The 18662-nt window shown below is 43.8% G+C and overlaps 1 protein-coding gene across 2 annotated transcripts in view; it reads right to left on the bottom strand.

Annotated features, from left to right (window-relative positions):
• HS6ST1 (heparan sulfate 6-O-sulfotransferase 1) overlaps nt 1-14775 on the bottom strand; it is a 274081-nt gene extending 259306 nt beyond the window's left edge. Inside the window, exons 1-2 of one of the 2 annotated variants that reach the window (XM_042460374.1) lie at nt 13469-14775; nt 10841-10918 (exon numbers count right to left, since the gene is read on the bottom strand). In XM_042460374.1, coding sequence (XP_042316308.1) covers nt 10841-10918; nt 13469-14109 — 719 coding nt within the window. In that variant the 5' untranslated portion in view covers nt 14110-14775. The remainder of the gene's footprint in view (nt 1-10840; nt 10919-13468) is intronic. The other variant, XM_042460375.1, reaches the window with a different exon arrangement.
• Nucleotides 14776-18662: the final 3887 nt, after the last annotated feature.

Below are 18662 nucleotides of genomic sequence, written 5' to 3'. Positions count from 1 at the left end.
TCTCTGTGGTGTGGAAAAGGGGTGTCCTTGGGGCTTCATGCCTCTGGATACCCCAGGAGTCACAGCCAGGCTGCAGTAAGCTGCCTGGGGCGGTGCAGAGATGTCACGCATGTGCCCCACCGTTTGGAAGCGGCACGTGCATGACGTAATCATGGTGGCCCCCGTGTAGATGGGAGGCCACCATGATCACAGCACTGCCACATACTAGGGTTGCGGGGCATGTGGATGCTCCGCCCTTGGGCAACCCTACTATGTGGCCAGGCCGGTGCAAAGCGCTGGTCTGGATCACACCTAAGTTTTCAAATTTTTAATAAAACTAAAAATAATGAATTAAGATTTGATCGATGTACTTCCAAGGTGTGGCTTAGCCTACTGTCTCTTCTGTGCAACATGTTGGGTTCTTTTCTAACTTCAGTTCTACAAGTATGCAGGTTCTACCAAATATTATTCATCATTAATATCACTGTAAGAGAAAAACAAAGCCAGATTATAAATGCCTTAGATAAATACATGTTTTACTTTGCTTCTTATGGTCATTTGTGCATAGAACCAGGAAGTCCAGCCTAGTTGGCTATCAAACTAGTATTCAGATTAGGGATATTCCATTTGATTCTGACTTTTATTGAAAACATCCTAAAATGTATGCAATGATACATAAATATGAAAGAAAGAACATGCAATAGTAGTAGAGTGAGAGAAAGTGAAACTGACATTTTCCCTCCATTTCTGTGTAATAATCATAATCATTAAAAGGGAAATAATGAGGGGAAGGAATTGATCAACATTTTTTTAAAATTTGAATTAGAAACCTTCAAACAATACCTCTTTCTTATTCTTACAACTTTTAAAACATACTTATTTATTGTGGCATGAGCTTTCATGGTTATTAATTCACTTCTTCACATGCACTGGCATCTCAAAACATGGAATGCTAAAATAAAGTTAGTCTTAAGAAATGCTATTAAAATCCTTCTTCCCCAGCCCCCCCATTTTACTTTTTATGTTGTGACAGACTAATATGGCTCTCTGAAACTACTCATGTTAACTGAATTAGAGCTCTTACCTCTTTATTTCAGACAGATACAGTTACTCTGCAGGAAGGGACATCATGGTTTTCTTTATACAGTACTGTGCATAACTGTGCCTGCTAAATTTGACAAGCACAGATCATTGACAGTTCTTTTGGTTTGGGTTTTTATATGCATTCACCAGAAGTTGTCCATTTCTTCATAAATTATCAGAGTTGCTTTATAAATCTGCTGGGGAACGCAAAAATTAAGGGTCCATCCATCCCTAACTCAAGTTCCAATCAACATTAAGTGGAGGCACTGTGAAAAATGGGCAAACGTTGACTGACTAGTCACTTCAGTTGGAAAAACAAAGTGTTCACAGGCTACCCCTAAATGCCAGAGGTTTCTAGAAGTGGGTATGCAACTCCATTTGGCAAGGGGACTGAGTGTGTTTTCAGTGAGGCACTTATTCATTCCAGCTGACAGCTACAGCATTAGCTATTCATTCTTACTTCTTATGTAGTCTCACAACTTGTGTCTGCCACTTTGCCTTGGGGAAACCTGTTTAAAGGAAGCTTTAAAAGGATGCAGTGTGTAGTGGGAGGGGGGGAGCACAAAATTAAGTTAGTCTTTCTTGATTTACAGTATTCTAACTAAAGGAATTGTTGACCGATTATGATTACACTTTGATGCCTCTTCTCCTAGTCCATCCAGTGTCTCTGTTAGGAAAAGCAAAAGCAGTCTGGAAATGATGAATCAGCAGTCTCCTGCAATTTGTCTCAGTAATGCAACAGTGATCTCCACCCCCCCACCAATGATTGTAATACCCTTACTGACATTTTAACAAAAATCATTACTGAAAGGGTAAAAGGACCACACACCTATTTTCTCACTCTAACACTCCCCAATTCTATATTTACATGACAGTGAGATTACTGATGACAGAGGGTGGGGAACAAATGTTATATGAAGGGGAAAAACAAGGATACCTTCAAGATATTATTGTGCAAATGTCACTTATGAGCTTGTGCATGTGGACTCATTTTCCATTATAATGTTATTTTACTGAAAGACCAGGAACAGATTCTCAAAAACAGGAACAAAGACTGCTATGCCCAAAGCTGCCAGAAGTGGGTGAACAAAGCAAACAGACATCGATGTGAAATTGCCTCAACTATCAGTTTTCAGGGTGTTGCTTGTGGTGCCATCAAGGAGTCTAGTTCTCAGAGCATAACCAAACATGTGTTTGCATTTCTGAGAGAAGAAAATATCCACTCTTTTGTGCTAAGTAAAGCACTGACATTTATTTGATGTTTTTGAAGAACAGTGTTTGATTCAGTTCAGTTTCGAGTCATATTAGGCCTTACATACATTTAATTCAAAGACTGTTCTAGGGAATATTCTGAATTTTACCTCCACCTCCATATTACTTCCATTTTACTTCCACTTCCAGTCAAAACACAGACACAAGGACTGCAGAAGTTGCAGAAGAATCTATTCAGAAAGTCTATTCCACAACGTAAACACAATTAAAAAAAAGAGTATCAATGAGCCCAAACAGACAGGCCAAAATAAAGCTGCTTCAGGTCACTTTGTAGATACGTATGCTGTTTAAATGATGCCTGCATCTTAAGAGGCCAGAAGCTGCACCAAAGATGTGCTCCAGTCCTTCCAGCCTCTTAGGACACATACATCATTTAAACAGCGTATCTCCAAAGTGATCTGAAGCAGCCTTACTTTGGCCTGTCTGTTCGGGCCCAATACTTTTTCATTATGTTTGCTCTGCCAAAAAAGGAGAAAATGTTACCCTAATTTTTATTTTTTTAAAAAAACAACCTGCATTGAAGAAAATGCCAGTGCTATGATCTGGGGCAAAACATAGTCAAAGAATCGGCAGTTTATAAGCTGGAGTTATACAACAAGATGTGGTGTTAGCATAAAAGTCACTAATTGCAAATCACCGTTTTCTTCTTAAAGATGACAAGCAATTGCTAAGAACTGCTTTTCTAAAAGGGGCTCTCAGCTGTTAAGATAAGCTGAGCATTAACACAAGGTAAAACAGAGCAAAGCAAATTTGCACATATTTCAAATGCCACCTGTGTCAAGTCAACAATTATTCAGGCAGAAATTAAGTGGCTATGATTAAAAGGAATGTATGACTAATAAACTATTTAAATCCATGTTGTTAGAGATAAGCCCCTCTTCCATTATGACCCCTCCCCTCAGCAATAAACCAAACCCATTTTTTTGCTCATCAGTTCAATGCCCTTGAAAAAACATTGATTGTTTTATTACAAAAAGCGGGATATAGATAAAAGTTTTATTATTATTATTTATAACTCCATCCACTTTCTAAGGCCTTCCTATATATTGCTGTGATCAAAATTCCTTTACTTGTTAGCACTTGGTACTGCTCTGTGGTCCCAAAAGTAATACTTACAGAACAGGAAAGCACCTTTCAATTAAGATCACGAGAAGAGCTTCCACAAGCCATTTCTAGAGAAAAGGAGCATCTTAGTCATATAGACCGAATCAGAAATCCAGCAGGAAAGAAGGTACTGAGCATTTCTTACATTATGATATAAACAAGTAGGCTTTTAAAGGGCAAAAGGAACATATTTTTAAAATAGGCTTCCAAGTGGATGATGATAACTTACCTCCAACCACACTTATTCACAAGTTAGTAATAATACTTAACAATTATATAATGCTTTCAAATAACAGTACGCCCATCATACCCACGGAGGGCATGTTTCTGAACATAAGGAAATGTAAAACTGCAGATAATAGCAAATCCTGCCTTAGAGCATGGCAATGGCAAACCCCCTCTGAAGAAATTTGCCAAGAAAATGCCACAATGGATGCCATAAGTCAGAAATGACGTGAAGGTACCCAAAAACAACAAGTGAAATTGTAGCATAGTTTTGTGGCAAAAAAAAAACTGTCTGAATTTGACTCACATTTTTTAAGTATGAGAGCTTTGGTGGACTGATGGCAGGCTTCTTGGGCTGGAAAAGTAGATTCAGTACTGATCTAGTCCCATAGGTAGAAAAACCAGAAGTTTATAGTAAAACTTCTTAGAAATTATGTATTTATTTCTTACTTTTCCATCCCATTCTTCCTTGCAAATGCTTAGTGCAGCACTGATGGCCTACCCTAACTTTGCAGGGAAAGTCAGGCTGAGATAAAGTGTAGGGAATGTCTAGCACTTTGGATCTTGCTGGACCTCCACTCCCATCATCTCTCACAACTGGCTATGCTGGCTAGAACTAATGGCAGACCCTTGTTCTAAATAATGCAATTTTTAAGGCTTTATACCTTCATGTAAAGGAAGCACTAGGAAAAATACATTTTTGTATGACAGCAATCCATAATGAAAAACAGGCTACTGTGTGGACATCAAACTATGTAGAGTCTAGAGACTGGAACTGCGCATTCCTGAATCTGTGGACACTGACACAGAAGGTTTCTATATGAACAAGATCTTTAACACAGTTAGCAGTTTTCAAATGTTAATATCTTCCAGTCAAAGGAAATTTGTTACCACAGGTATGCGTGTGTGTGTTGGGAGACTAAAATTTTTCAGCAGGTCTTAAGTCACACAGCAAAGCATTTTACTATCCTGATATTGTGCCATCCCTAAAAATTATCCTCTTACATTACCTTTCTTGTATACAAAGTGCTCTTTAGTGCTCATGGAACATGAGACAGAAAATTCTCAATAGGAAAATCCACTGCATGTTTACTCAGAATTAAGCCCAAGTATATTCAGTGGATTTAACATGGAGGTGGATGAGCACAGATAGACAAGAGCCTGAGAAGTTATATTTATTGGAGTTTAACCTGTGCTACCCTAGAACCCACCTAACATTTCATTTAATGAGACAGTTTTGTAAGATACTTCTTCAGACTCAAGACAAATACATGTAGTCTTAAAGATTAAGGTTCTATACATGTTTAGTTATCCACAGTATAAATGTAATGTACACTTGGCCCTTCTTATCCACAGATGTTTTATTCACGGATTCAAGAATCTGCAGCTTGAAAATATATTTTTTAAAAAGTGTAAATTCCAAATAGCAAACCTTGATTTTGTCATTTTATAGAAGGGACACCATTTTGCTATGCCATTGTATTTAATTGGACTTTAGCTTCCATGGATTTTGTTATCCATGGGGGTCCTGGAACCAAGCCCCAGTGGGTAACAAGTGCCCACTGTATTATAGTAATTTTCATTAAAGATCCTAAGGTTGGCAACAACACAATAAACTATAGGATGATTACTCTTTTTACTTTGGAACAAATCATTTAGTCTCAGAAACTCCAGAAACTACAAAATGAATCAATGGAATCATATTACAAGAAAACAGATTCTACCTAAACATTAAGAAGGACTTCTTTACTGTTAAGATCTGCTTGACAGTGGAATGGACAGTCTGAGAAGATGGTAGACTCCTCTTTAGAGGTCTTTAAATAGAGGTTAGATGGGCATCTCTCAGAAGTGATCTCTTTCAGTATTCCTACTTGGCAGGAGGTTGGGCTATATAACTTTTGCTGTCCCTTCCAACTCAGTGACTCTAAGATGCTACGGTTTAGTTTGAAAAAAGAAAAGAAACACCACAGTTACCCCATCATCCCTAACCCCTATCATAGCCATTATGATGACAGCAGGACTACAAAATGGAAAGTAAATGGGAAAGGGAGACCTTTCCACTGCACTAGACATCTAAAACACTCTTCAAACCTGCTAGCTACAGACAAGCTCAAAGGATCAAAAAATGGAGAAGGCTGATGTTTGCTGTTCCTAGCTCTCTCCCTTGACACAGGATTGCACAAGAGAGGATCTGTTTACCCATACACAAACATTCACGTCTGTATATCTAAAACATTTCAAGTCAGCTTGTCCTGGCATGGTGCCCCCAGAGCTTCCAAATGTGGACACAGTGGATATCCCAAATAATTTGCAGTTGGGGAGGAAAAAATGGTACCATGCTGTGAAAGTCCACAACACAACAGGCAAACAAAAGCCATCCTAATACTAGAGCCCTGTTGTTTCCTTTAGAGCTTAAAGGGATGAAAATAGCTTGCCAGAAATGCCTGAGAAGTCATCTCATTGATCTATTTAACAATACGTAAGGCCAAAGAGACAGACAGCTTTATTTCTGCCCAAGTCTTTGTAGGTAATTCTCTCAAAATAATAACTCCCCCCCCAAAAAAAAAAATCAGCCAGGTCACTTGATAGCAGAGTTATATATATTTATACCTGCATATTTGTTAATACTTTAATTTTTAGACTGCGATCACAAAAGGGGTATTCCCAACTGTTTTTCAGGCAGTGAGAAAATCAAATCAAAAGCTCAGCAGGGAGAGTTCAGTGACAGACTCATATAAATGCGCACACAAAGCCAAGATTAAGTAAGCCTATGGAGGAAGCTCACATTTTAACAAATAATGCATTTGGAAAGGTGGAAGAAGGCAGAGAAACAGAGGGAGTGGGAGGAAAGTCACAGAAAGAGAGAACCAATACAGCCCTGTTCCTAGGAGCACAGCATGGGAGACCTTTCACACCAACTTCTTGCAGAAAAGAGTTGAGCATCACATCTTCCAAAGTGCCACTTCCCTAGTCTTTAGACCGACCATGTGGCTTTGCTAGTTAGTAATACAAAAAAGCACTCAATCACTGGTGTCCTGAATAATACCTAGTTTGGCCTTCAGTGAACATGGCCATTAGTCTTATCTTGTATGTAGTAAAAGAAGGTTATTGTATTAAGCTGAAACCCTACACACATATACCTCAGAGCATTCCCACTGAACTCACCAACATTTACTTCTGAATAGATGTGCACTGGACTGCTGTGTTAATTCCTCAGTGTCTGGGAGCTTTCTTGGATGATCAACTATTACTAAGGCCCTATACAGACAGGCCAAAATACAGCTGCTTCAAGTCACTTTGCAGTTATGGTGTTTCAATGATGCATGCGTCCTAAGAGTCTGGAAGCTGCACCAAAGCTGCAGTCCAGTCCTTAGAACCGGAGCGTGGCTTTGGTGCGGCTTCTGGACTCTTAGGATGCATGTATCATTTAAACAGCATACCTCCAAAGTGACTCGAAGCAGCTTTATTTTGGCCTGTCTGTATCAGGCCACAGTCTCTTCACCTTATTATTCTTCACCTTATTATTGTTTATTCTATGGCATGAAACAGAACCCTTTATTTCCCACCGTTGAGCATATTTATCCACTTGTGAGATGTTAATGACAGTGGTCCCTCCAGAGGTTTTGGACATGAATTCTCAAGAAGCCTCAATGGCCAATTGTCAATGATTCTGGGAGTTGGAGTCCAAAACACCATTAAGGCCAAAGGCTGAGAACATTTCTTATGTTCTTCTTCAAATACAAGGTAAAAGGGATCATGTATCAAATCTTCATAATTTCATCCACACCAAACACATTTCATTATCTGTTTATAGAATTGGAGGACAAAGAAAAGGTGTAGGCTTTTAACCATAAACTGGAAGAGAATGTAACATGGAGTAACTGTTCAACAGTTTTTCTGTATTTCATCTATCATAAACCTACAAAAACCACCTGAATATGCAGATTCAGGATTACAGGAACGGCACTACAGCAAAACAAGCAGCAGTTTAAGTGTTGGTTGCAAAAAATGCCTTTTGACATCGAGTCCAACCTAAAACTGAAAAACAATGGTCTCTGCATTCTGGATGCATGTACTATACACAGCTCTGGAATACAGTGCAAGAATGCACTCAGCAGTACTAAAATGGCACAGCTCACAAGGTTAACAGTCTTTTAGCTCCCAATTTGTATGTATTTATGAGTGCTGCTGAACGACCTTCAAGAATGCATGTAAGATGCTGGCAGCATACATTAGGGGAACTCAACTCTCTTCCCACGCCAAACATGCACCTTTCCTACACTTACATCCCTGACGAAGGATCATATCAGTGAGTAGAAAATAGCAGAATGAAGGAGGCTACTACATCAATTCCAAATAGTAATCCAAAATAGTAAACCTAGTAGTTTCAATTGAGAAGGAAGGAATCAGGCTGCAATCTTGACAGACTGACTGTGTAGTAAATCCACCTGAAGTCAGCAAAACTTACATCTGAGTAGACATGCAGCAGAAATAAATCACTGTAGTGGAAATAACTGCATGGTTAAGCGACTAAGTTTGAGCCTATGTGTGCCCACACTGAACTTCTCTGAATGGAACTTACTTTCTGATATGCATATCTGAATACCACAGGCTATGATTCTTCAAGTGAAATACATCTGGAGGAAGAACATTCCTATCACCTGCTCTTTCAAATAAAAATGCCAACAGCAAACCCAATTGCAACATGAAGAGAGCTCTGTGACTCTCAGAATCTTGCACATGCTTCAAGAGAAGCCGGCTGGCTCAACAAAAGGTATCACCCATTGAATTTTCCTTCTCTCAGCAGGCTCTGTAATGTGTGCCAGACATGAAAAGCATAGGCTGTTCCATTACCCTAGATACATTATTCAGAGGGGGAAATGAAGTGATACAGTCACCACTGTAGTGGAAATAATGCAAGAATGAATCCCTTTTCTGTCCCAACAAAGGAAATTCGCCCCACCAGTGGTTTTACATAAACAGCCCTTGTTTATGAAGCCAGATTTCATTACAAGCAAGAGAAATGTTATCTTTCTGTGGACATGCTGAAATAGACTGCGGTACAATAGGCCTATGTGACAGGAGGACATTATTACAAAGTCAGATGGCAGCTCTTGTTTAGCATTTTCAGAAAAACATTCCCAGTACAAAGTATGAGTGGCCAGAACATTGCATATTAATAGAGGCAGGTTATGAGCAGTAGATTTACTAAGCCTCCGCATCACCACAGATCTTTTATGGCTGAACTTCAAGAACTTCTTCACTCATCAGATATTCATCTAGACAAAGCGACAATCTAAATGTGAACACCAGGACATGTACATGATGCAAATTTCTACAATATATCAGTTTAAGGCTGCAACTCATACATGTACCACTGAACTCAAAGGGATCAGGTTTTAAACCTGATGGTTGCTAAGTAGCATCAGATGCCAAAGTAAAGGAAATCCCAAGCCAAGGGCACAGATACAGAGTCCCTTAGATTATAAAAGTCGTCCATTATAAGGGACACTGCCCTATAGTGTCCCAGCATTATCTGGGATTCCTAAGCCAGAACAAGTAATTTAGTGGCCACTGCTGCTGCAGCAAACACTGGCAAAGCCTCTTCTCTGTGTTCATGCGATCTCATCCTTTCATTGTTCTAGCAAAAGAAAACCATAGTGAGATCAACATGTAAGTTTCAATTTAATGGTGGGCAACTAGACCTACCCATAAATCTGTGTACTGGTCTTTATGCAAGGTTAATGATTTGCTAGCTAAGAATCAAAGTTCAGTTTTTCCTCTTTTACCAGAAAAGTCTGAAAACCAGAAATAGTTCTACAATTTTAACTTTGAGAGATATTTTTCTACTTGACCAAATATAAATGGAGTAAATACGGAGCGCATTGTCTGCAGAAAGGAAACCTAGAAGAAGTTCTTTGAATTGATACTTTTGGCTCAGTCTGCATAAAAGCAAACTGCAAGATAGCCTTAGCATGATTCACTGAAATCCACACAGATTGGGGTGGGTGGTGGGTTTGAAGCAACAACAGCAGAATCAATAAACACCATTAGTAACAGAATGCAGCCCCACCCCACTGAACAAATCTAACTGAAATGGGACAAAAAAGGAGAGAAAGAAATAGGCATGGCAGTCGTAGTGAGAGAAAATTATCCTCTGTTCTGCTTCCCAAGGCTGCCTACTCACTGGAAGGATTATAAAGGATATTAACAATATACACGCACAGCACATGGCATTAACAAATGTGAACATAAAATCCTGTGGTGCTAAGGGAGCTAAACTTTGGAACAAAAGCCTCTAAAGGGTAGTAATGATCAATGATTTACATCCACTAGGTGGGACGCAAACTGAACAATAGCTCTTTGAATCAGACTCCAAGATATTAAACTTGGGGAAGAAAGGAATTACAAGTATTTCAGATGACTTGAAGAAATAAAACCAGCTCTCAGAACTGACTTAACCCACAGAACAGAACTGACTTAACCAAATAATAACAGGAAATGGGAATACTTTTCTTTTAAAGTGTTAGGATATAAAAAAATGGAAGTATGAGAGTAAGGGAACAATACAATAAGAATGTCTACTGCTAACTTCTCTTGCTTTTTTAAAGCCAAGGTTTACCGTACTAGTTTTCCTCTCAGAATCACACCAGTCTAGGTAAAAAAAAAAAAAAAAAGGGGGGGGGGACAAAACCATGAACAATGATAGAAAGAGGAGATGGTTTTGGTGGCTACAGTGTAGAAGGACTGAATGCATATATACACATAGCTGGAAAGGGATCTGTGACCAGGTCAGGAATAAAGGATGCTTTGTAACCAGTTAGACATATGCTTTCTAAAAAGAAGAGCCAAGGGTAGGCAGGCCAGCAAAGCAAAAGAGGAAAAATGAAAAGGACAGTTCAAATTTAAGAGAAGTTGCTACAGTAGTTTTAACAACATAAGCATAACAATACAGTGAAGAAAGAATACAGTGCACTCCTTAAACTACATACACAATATTATTAGGGTGGGAAGACAGGTTGTAAGAGAGGAAAACTAATACTAGTGACATATGCTACATATGGTCCAGAGCAGGGCACAAGAGTGAGGCAGAAAGTGTCTAGTCTGAAAAGGGATGTGACACAGATCCCAAGACCCAGGACTGCAATGGAAAGGTGCAAAACAGGTTGTGGTGTACCTGTTGTATATAGACTCTGGAGCGGAAGAGAAAGAGCATCTCTGAGCCAGAAGGGTCAAGTTTGGGAGATGATGCAATCTACGACATCAAGAGAGAAAGACTGTGATTGACAAGATGGAAGGTCCAGAGTGCATGCTCTCTATGTAGCATATGGGTGATGTGGGAATTCCCCAAACAGATGAAGGAGAGCTGTTGTGTGTGTGTGTGTGCAAACTATGATGGAAGAGAAGCAGTGCTTCATTTGCACAGTGGGGGGAAAAACTGCTTGAAAAGTATCCACCTCTGAGCCACAACTTTGCTACCTGTTCCCAGATGCAAGAAGGCTTACTGTAATGATGATGAGGAGCAGGCACTTTGCACACACTCAAGACTCCCCTCTTTAACTGCAAATGTGGCAGGAGAAGTGTGGCAGCAGTGTAAGGTTGTACTCTAAAGGGAAATGGATACTGTGAGGTAAACTGGTAAGCAAGGAAAATTCTGTGGACACACTATGAAGACATAAAGGCTGCAGGGGAAATTTCTGCACTTTTCTGAGAGCAGAAAAGTGTGGCTCTTGTCACACACTGAACAGCTGCACAACAGGAAGAAATTCCACAGGTGCAGCGCTTGCCTCCTCCTTCTCTTCCAGACTTATTGTTATGTGCCTTCAAGTTGTTTCCAACTTAGGTGAACCTATCATGGGGTTTTCTTGGCAAGATTTGTTCAGAGGGGGTTTGCCATTGCCTTGCCCTGAGGCTGAGAAAGTGTAACTTGCTCAAGCAAACCCAAATGCATCTGAGGAAGTAGACTGTAGTCTACAAAAGCTAATACTGCCCACTTTTTTCTTTCAGTTAGTCTCAAAAGTGCTATAATATCGCTTTACATACTGATTCCAAGACTAACAAAGCTATATCTTTGAATTCTAAGCTCACACAGCCAAGCTGGGAATCGAAAACTTGGTCTCCAGAATTGTAATTCAGCACTAAAACCACACTACATGAATTGTGGAGTTTCTGCATATTGGTCAGCTGTTGAAAGGTGCCCATGAGTCTTGGCATATTGAGAGCACAGTCCAAGGGAATACAAGCAACAGACTCCGGCAGGTAACAAAACTGCTCCACTGACAACCACCTTTTCAGCCTGATCCTCAAAGCTGCAGTGAGCAAACCTGGGGTGAGCAGTAGTGCAGTAAATGCCAGGTGAGGAAGAAGACCAACTCTTTAGTGAAGGAAGCGCAGTTGAGTCCAGCCACCTTTCCCTTCCCACAGTCCTTTGAGCACAGCAAATAGCATAAACCAGCTCCTAGATCTGAGGCAATGGCTGGTCCCAACCAGGAGGTCCAGGCTGTGAGGCAGGAGAGTTGGGTGGACAGCTACTGATCTGATCATGCCAAGCAGCATGAAAGTTTCCAAGAAGGCTTTCTCCATACATACATCTGGCTAGGAAGAGAACCAGCATGGCCTAGGGAAGGCCAAGGCAAACCTCTTCTGAAGAAAGCTGACCAAGAAAACCCCAAGAAAACTAAGGGTTGCCATAAGTCAGAAAGGACATCAAGGCACACAGCTACAACAACAGGGGCTTCCCTAAGTGAGCTTGGGCCAGGCACTACTTTTCAGCCTGGCTTTTCTCATATCTTGGGAAGATATGGTGGTAGAAGGAGCCTAGAGTGTGGCGGAGTGGTTTGAGTCCTGGACTGCGACTCTAGAGGCCAAGGTTTTGAATCCCAGCTCACCCATGGAAACCCACTGGGCGCCCTCAGACTCTCTCAGCCTGAGGAGGACAGCCAGGGCCAACTCCCTCTGAGCAAACCTTGCCAAGGAAACCCCAGGGTCTCTTAGGGTCGCCATGTGTGGGAAAGATAATATTCCCAGCACAATGTTGGACTTCTGTCTTTCTCTACGCAGGCTCTCCTAAATCAGTGAGGGAAAAGGCACACAACACTCCCACACACTCAGGGAAAGAAGTCCTAAAGCTGCTCCAGGAAGGAAGGAAGGAAGGGCCATGGCAAGGCATGTCACGTTCTCTCAGCCTCAGGGACATGGCCAGGGCACAAAACTTGCTAAGAAAATTGCAGATTAGCATTGCCTTAGAGACACCGCAAATGGGAAAGGAAGACACAGAAGCCTGATAATAACCCCTGGCACAATGATACACAATATCTCCTAGCACACAATGTTGCATTTCTTTCTTTCTCTACTTAGGGACTCCAAAGTAAGTGGGAAAGAAGGCACACAACACTCCCACACAGCCAGGGAAAGAAGCCCAAGGGCTGCTCCAGGAAGGAAGGGAGAGCCAAGGCAGGGCAAGTCACACTCTCTCAGCCTCAGGGGCATGGTCAGGGCATGAACCTTGTCAAGAAACCCTCAGGTTGGGGTTGCCTCAGGGTTGCCATAAGTGGGAAAGGAAGGCACAGAAGACACTCAAGCAACTCCTAGCACAATGTTGCACTTCTTTCTTTCCTTAAGTGGGAAAGAAGGCACACAACATTCCCACACAGTTGGGGCAAGAAGCCCCAAGGCTGCTCCTGGGAGGAAGGAAGGAAGACAAGTCACACTCTCTCAGCCTCAGGGGCACAGCCAAGGAAGGAAGGCAGGCACACTCTCTCAGCCTCCAGCCTTGCCAAGGCCCCTCCCTCGCCCACTCGCTCACCTGGGGCTCTTGGCGGGGGCCGGGGCGTTGGCGTTGGGCCCGCCTTCCCTCTTGCCGCCGAGGACGCCGGGGACGCAGTTGGTGAGCTCGGTCCAGTCGGCGTGGAGGCCGCAGCTCCATCCGGTGGAGAAGCGGGAGAAGAGCCAGGTCTCCCTCCGGTTGGGCCGGTAGCAGGTGCACTTCTTCTGCCCGGGGCGGCAGTCGCAGGGCACCTCCAGGCGGACGTTCTGGACCAGGTGGCGGCCGAAGGTGGTGCCGCCGGTCTTCTGGATGTGGAGGAAGACGATCACGTCCTCGCCCTTCATGTCGAAGGCCAGGCGCCGCTCCAGCTCCCGCACCGGGAAGTAGTACTTCTTGACGTAGTGCGGGTCCGGCGTCGGAAAGAGGTCGCCCGCCGCCGCCGCCGCCAGCTCCCCGTCCTCCGGGAAGGAAGCGCGCAGGCCGCCTCCTGCTCCGGCTCCTCGGAGGCCGCCCCTGGCGCCGCCTCTGGCTCCCGCGGGGCCCCCGGCCAGGCTCAGCCCCGGCCCCACATACTGGTAGAGGATGAGCAGGAAGCCCACCGAGCCCAAGGCCACCGCCGCCAGCACCTTGCTGCTCCTCCGCTCAGCCATGCTCCGGCCACCGCGACGCCGCCGCCGCATCGGACGCCAGCCCCGCCACCACCACCATCGCCCCCGGGGCCCCGAGCCAGGCCGAGCCCCGGGGCCCTGGCAGCCGGAGAGAGAGAGAGGGAGCCCCGGCAAGAAGAAGTCCTTTCCAAAAGAGGGGCTGGAGCTTGTGCCTCAAAGAAGGGAGCGAGTCCTTTCCAGAGAGAGAAGGAGAAAGTCCTTGGCCAAAAGAAGCGGCGAATCCTTCGGGAAAAACAGGGGGAGCCTCTTGGGGTAAAATTAGGGGGGGGGGCTTCTATGTTTCTCTCTTCTTCTCCCTCCCTCCCTCCTTCCCCCCTCCTCTCTCTCTCTCTCTCTTCAGTCAGAGTCCCCCAAAGGAGGAGGTGAGAGGCTCAGGGGGAAATGTATGGATCTCTAGGAAGGAGCGAGAGAGAGAGAGAGAGAGAGAGAGAGAGAGGGAGATGTCGGGTGCCTGCGAAAAGAGAGCGTGGTTGCAAAGAAGCTTCTCTCTGTCTCTCTCTTTCTGCCCCCCCCCCCAAATCCATCCTGGGGGGATCCGCCTCCTTCCAGCCCTGTCCCGCCTCCGCCGACTGGACTTGCTCTCCTCCTCGGGGCTCCCGTGCTTCTTCCTCTCCAAGCGCGCGCCCAGAGAGCGAGCGAGCGAGAGCCAGCAGGAGGCAAGGCTAGTCCAAGTCCTTCCTCCTCCTGCCGCTGCCTGGCTCCTGCTTCTTCCTCTGGCCCAGCCCCCCCCCCCGCTCCCAGCCCAGCATGCACAGCGACGCCGCCGCCTCCTCCTCCTCCTCCTCCTCTGTGCTCCTGGCTCAGGAGCAGCTGCAGCAGCAACAGTAGCGATGGAGCCCCTGGACCTTTCATCCTTGTCTTTTTCTTCCCTCCCTTTTCTTTTCGCAGCAGCTCCGGTTTCCTCAGGTGCCCCAGGCACCGCAGAAAGGAGGCTACCCCAGGAAGAGAGCCCAAGGGAAAAAAAAGGGGGTGGGTGGGAAACCCCTTGCCTAGGTCCCAAAGCCACTGCAGGTTGAGTTGGAACTGCCCTGGCTCCATGCTCGGGAGTCCTGGGAATGGTCGTTTTGTGGGGAGGCATTGAAGCTTCTCTGTCAGAAAGAGAGAGAGAGAGAGAGAGAGAGCTCTGGGGCCACAAGGTTCCCAGGATTCCCCAGCACTAAAGCAGTCTTGGTTTCTTGTGGCCCCAGAGCTCTCTGGCAGAGGAGGCTCAGTGTCTCACAAAACTACAGTTCCCAGGATTCCCTAGCACTGAGCCAGGGCTGTTGAAGCAGTCTCAAACTGGATATTTCTGCAGTGGATTTTGGACTCTAGACCTATAAATGTATGCTTTTTAGGCAGCATCCGCACTGCAGAAATAATCCTGTTTGACATCATCACCATCCCACATTGAACTGTCCTGGCTCCATACTATGGCATTCTGGGAATGGGGAGGGGTCTTGTGTGACGTTTAGCCCTCTGTCAGAGAGCTCTGGAGTAACAACTAACTATAAATCTCAGGGTTTCATTGCATGCAGCCGTGGCAATTCAAGTGGTGTCAAACTGGATTATTTCTACAGTGTGGATGCACCCATAGTTCTATTCCAAATGGAGGTTTTGGAATTTCTCCTGGACAGAAGGCTGGAATGGAGGATAGGTCTTGGAAATGGAGGACCTGTGGGCACCCTGAGCTAAAAATACTCATAGAAATATAAATGAATGCTTCCTAGTCCTGCTCCAAATGGAGGACATTTTGGAATACAGAAGGCTGGAATGCAGGGGGAGCAGGCATCTTCCTTTTCCTGGACATAGCCTACATTTCAGCCTCATGCTCAGGGGGAATTCCAAAAGTGTCTCCATGTGGAGCAGGCCTGAGAAGTATAGATTTATATTTCAATAAGTATTTTTGGCTTTGATTTTGGAATGTCCAACATTTTTTTTCTTGAATGTTCTCCATTTTGCAGTGCCTTGGCCTCCTTGGCAGTTAGGACATCTGGTCACACTGCTAGAATGCAGGACAGGTCCTGGAAAAGAAAGAGTCCGGGTCACCCTGAGCTAAAAACCCTTAAGATAAATGTAAATCCATGCTTCTTAGTCATGCTCCAAATGGAGGGCCTTTTGGAATTCCTCCTGGACAGAAGGCTGGAATGGAGGACATTTCCTGGAAAAGGAGGGCATCTGGTCACCCTGTGCTTTATGGACCTTTCCACTTCCTTTTTGAATTCATGCTGGCAGTGGAGGGCAGACAAAATAAGAGTGTCTCTGAAGGAGTACAGGCCGCTGAGAAACGACTGTCTGCAGGCGCCTGTTTTTACTCTGGAAAGAAGGCACAGTCCCCAAACTGCACGCTGTCACTCCGGAGTAAAAAGAATCTGGAAAAACGGTTCTTTTTGCACCTCCATTGTTACATCGCGAGTGCACCAATGACGCACTGGTGATGTACCGAACGCATTGCAACATGCGGACGCTATGTGTCCATTACGTCAAAATGGCAGTGCCCGTGTACACGGGATGTCGCCATTATTGCAATGCCAGAATGTACTAGGGTTAGGGACTGTGCGGTTGCTGTGCGGTCCCTAACCCTAAAATCGGTGCCAGCATTGCACATTTGAATCGTTTGTTCCGGGCCTTTCTTTTCTGCTCAAGTTCAAAATCAGTTGCAGCCACAGTGCAGAGAACTGACCTGTCTGCTCCTTGGTTGTTATGTGTTTTCAAGTCAATTTAAAAAGCCCCTAAGGCAGAACTGCACTACTTGGAAGTAGGCAAGGGCCAAAATTAAAATAGGCTAAAGTTCTTTGGGCCGCACATAGGTTTTAGCAGCTTGCTTGCCAAATAAAGGTATAATTAATGATTAAACTATTTTGCAAATAAACTAGATTATAAAAAAGAAAAATTTCAGTTACTATAATGATATTAATAAATTACATTTGTTAAGCTTTTTACTTATCATGAAATCACATAAATGTTTAAAAAATACTTTGCTATGCAGTACTAGTTTTAATACATTTTAAAGGTTTTCTTACTGTGTTCAACATTTAGTTAATGAGATGTATTACATGTCTTGTCAGCAATCAGTTTATCATACGCCCAAATCATGATTGAAGTATGCCTACTTCTCACATGGGCACATGTGATATTTCCCCTTAAAGTGCAGATTGTAGGAAATTAAAATAGACTACTACAAATGGCTTTTTAAATTGAGAAGTTTTTAAAATACAAGGCCTCTGATAGCAGAGTTCCTCTTACAAGGGTTTTTAAATGCCTGCCTAGTTCTTTTTCTCCTTGTTCGTCTTCCATTTAGCTGGAAGTTATTTTTAGCAGCATTGGCATTGGAAGGATGGTGAGGAAGAACTTGGGAGTAAAGCTGGACTGTGGAGGAGGCTTGTAAACCTTACTTTAGACATTGGCTGGTTATTAGCAGCCAGCTACCACACATCCCACAGGAACTTGTCCCACCTCCTCATCATGGGCCACTGGAAATTGCTTGGCAGGCTGCATGAGCCCCTCTGGCCATATGTTGTTCAGGCCTGCCCTAAAGCAAACCTATTCTTTCATGGTAAGTTTCTTTGAAGGGAGTTTGCCTTTGCCAACTCTGAGGCTGAGAATGTGTGTCTTGCCCAAGGTCACCCAATAGGCTTACATGGCTGACCTGGGATTCAAACCCTGGTCTTCAGAGTCATAGTCCAGTGCTCAAACTACTACACCACACTGACTCTATTGCTTGCCCAAGATTTTTTAAAAAAACTAAACAACTGCCTTATTTTTCTAAGTTATAAAGATGCCACCCCGCCACCATTTAAAGCCGTCATGTTCTGTTGAAGGCTGTTCTTGAGCTCTGCTTCTGGAAAATTTAGCTATGTTAGACACCCGAGAAAGCCAGTGTAATGTAGTGGTTTGAGCATTGGATGATGACTCTCGAGACCAGCTCGACCACAAAAAATCACTGGGTGACCCAGGGCAAATCACACTCTCTCAGCCTCAGAGAATGGCAATGACAAACCCCGTCTGATAAACTTGCCAAGAAAACCCCATGAAAGGTTTGCCTTAGGGTCACCATAAGTTGAAACAAAGGAACACAACAACAACGACACCCAGAACAACTGTACATTAAAAGTATAATTGTCCTTTGAACTAGAAACAGTCCAAGAAACTGTCATTCTTTGCAGCAGTTGTACTTTATATGAGTTTCATGATTCAATCTGACCTCTTCAATTCCATTAAAAGGATTAATATTTTCCAGAAGTGGCCCTAAAGGGCTGCTTCTGCTTTTATCTTTCTTGGGGCTCAGAGTCACCTAGGTGTACCTCAGAGCAGGCTGTCGGCATGGATAAACCTGACCTATGCTCATGTTATGTGTCTTCAAGTCATTTCCAGTTTATGGCGACCCTAAAGTGAACTTATCACAGGATTTTGGGGAGCTGAGACTATGTGACTTGCCCAGAGTCACTTAATGGGTTTCCATGGCTGAGAGGGGAATCTAACCTTGGTCTCCAGAGCCAGAGCCCAATGCTCAAATCATTACAGTGAGCTGGCTCCTATGCCCATTTATTAGGAGGAATTGCAGCGAGGAATCGATTTAGCATGATTTA

Source organism: Sceloporus undulatus, chromosome 3 (genome assembly GCF_019175285.1).
Source record: "Sceloporus undulatus isolate JIND9_A2432 ecotype Alabama chromosome 3, SceUnd_v1.1, whole genome shotgun sequence".
In the NCBI taxonomy this organism is placed as follows: Eukaryota; Metazoa; Chordata; class Lepidosauria; order Squamata; family Phrynosomatidae; genus Sceloporus; species Sceloporus undulatus.
This window is presented reverse-complemented; position numbering and strand designations above follow the sequence as displayed.